This window comes from Plasmodium cynomolgi (genome assembly GCF_000321355.1).
Source record: "Plasmodium cynomolgi strain B DNA, scaffold: 0343, whole genome shotgun sequence".
Classification (NCBI taxonomy): domain Eukaryota; phylum Apicomplexa; class Aconoidasida; order Haemosporida; family Plasmodiidae; genus Plasmodium; species Plasmodium cynomolgi.
In genome coordinates this window covers 1-2424 of record NW_004192856.1, presented here as the reverse complement: position 1 = coordinate 2424, position 2424 = coordinate 1, and the positions used below count along the sequence as shown (strand labels likewise).

At 20.0% G+C, this 2424-nt stretch overlaps 1 protein-coding gene across 1 annotated transcript; it reads left to right on the top strand.

Annotated features, from left to right (window-relative positions):
• Positions 1–608: 608 nt before the first annotated feature.
• On the top strand, positions 609–1055 carry PCYB_003710 (hypothetical protein; the record flags this gene model as incomplete). The annotated part of the gene is made up of 2 exons (XM_004227792.1): positions 609–861; positions 904–1055. The coding sequence occupies 2 exons, from the start codon at positions 609–611 to the stop codon at positions 1053–1055; spliced, it is 405 nt and encodes a 134-aa protein (XP_004227840.1).
• Between the last annotated feature and the right edge of the window lie 1369 nt (positions 1056–2424).

The window sequence follows — 2424 nt, the reverse complement described above, 5'->3', positions numbered from 1 at the left end:
ATTAGAGTAAATCATTGTATAATAACATAAATATTTAATAAATAAATATATATACATTAATATAAATTAATGTATTCTTATTTTTCTAACTTTTAAATATGAGCTATACTGAAAACGACGATACGGTAAATTCATTTTATACAGTTATATATATATTATAACTATTTTTTTTTTTAACAAAATAAAATATCATTAATAGATATATTTATTTCATTAGTTCGTCTCTTATGCATTTGTGTTTTTTAATTTATCTAAACTTTTTTAGTATTATATGTATGAGGATTACTGTTTTTATAGAAAAATATATGATGAAGCTAAAGGTGGTTCAGAAGCTAATGCACTTAGTACAGTACCTTCATTTCTAAAATCTGGTCATAGTTATCTAAAAGCTGCTGTTATTCGTGTGGCAAATGAAATAAAAGGATATTTAAAACATTTTTATACTGAAGATAATCATAAAAGTAATAAGCATTGCGAATATATTAACTATATTCTTAATTATAAATTTCAATTACATATAAATAGAGAAAAATCATATACATTTGAACAAATGATAGAGTATATTAAGTCTTGATGATGAAATTAAAGATAATTCATGTATATCCAAAATGAATTACATAGACGATATAAGATTCAAGAAAATGAAAGATCTGTACGGTCTTTATGATGCTTATGACTCTTTTTCTCAAGAAAGACATTATGTTAATGAAGATCAAGGAAATTGCATGACACTTAGACAGTTAATTGTTGATTATAATGATATTATAGAGAAAAATAAAAAATATGAAAGTAGCATTTATTTATATAAGGAATTAAAAAATATTAAATGTTTAATTGAAAGGGATCATTTATTCTATTCAGGTAAATGTAATCAAGAATTGCCAAAATTCATATCACCTGAAGGTCATGCTTTAGAATATGAAAAACCATGTAAGTATAATAAAAAAACAATCGCTCCAATAACAATACCACTCATTAGTGGAATGACAGGAATGTTTGGCTTATTACTCTATAAGGTTAATAATAATTTCATTTATATATGCTATATATTATAGTTTACTTTTGTTATACATTTGAATAAAGAATTATTCTTTATAAATAAATTACTATATACAATTTAAAATTTTCTTAAATATTAGTTTACTCCTTTGGGTATTTGGATAAATACAAAAATACTAGGGAGAAATAATATACTGAAAAATATGGAAAGAAATAATCAGGATTTAATAATAAATGGTGCAGAAAATAGGGAAATAAATTCAGGCGATACGATGTACCTCATAAAATATAATTCCTAAATGTATGAGTAATCCACATATAACTGAACTGTTTATATGCATTATAAATTAGAATATTATTTAAAATGCATTATTTAAAATATAATACAATAAATGAAGTAGGTAAATAAATAACATATTAATACCTAATTTGAATATCTATTGAAGCACACGAGGTAAAATAATAGATTAAAAGTTAAATATAATGAAAAATTTAAAACGCATATATATTATGATACCCTGATATATATGCATTATTATTAAATATACCAGAAAATATATCAAATTATAAATAATATCCCATATAATGAATTATACCGTATTAATAAATAATACTTATAATATAAAATAATCGATATTTATGTTATTCATATCATAAATTCCGCTTAATAGTAAAGCTATATTTAATCTTAGTAACTATATTTCACTATTTTGTTACAAGAAAATTATAATCATAGCTTTTTCCTATGTATGTTGTAATTTTTTTTATATTTTTATTCATATTATTTTAAAAAAAGTAGTATCACATTTTAATTAAGTATAATATCTCTAAAATGTTTTAGATTGAAATAGTATTTATGTAAAATACATCTTAATTCTTATGTATCTACAGATTTATATTATAAATTATATAGGTTCTTCCAATTAATTAACCGATATGGTTCAAAATATTCTTTGAATATACATTATCACTAATAACATTTTTTTATGTATCTATTTAACTTCATCTTTCAAAAGCTTATCCGAGTGAAAAATGGAATGAACTAATAATAATAAAATACATAATAATATAATTATAGATACATTTTTTTCTGCATATTATATATAAAATAAATAAAAGAGTTATATATAAGAAATTACATTCATAATATTGTTAAATTGTATGTGTTATTTTTGCTAATATAGATAAAATTATAAGGTATCTATCCGATAATAATAGCATAATATATTTATAATATTTTTAAAATATATATAATATAAATGGGAATTAAAAATATTTTTTTCACAAAATGTAAGATTTATTGTAGACAATACACACTTAATTGTTATTAACGTAAATACATTTTTATTTATATATGTATTTTGTTACTTCCCATAAATATAAGCATTAATAAATTTAAATATATATATATTACATAATTTACAG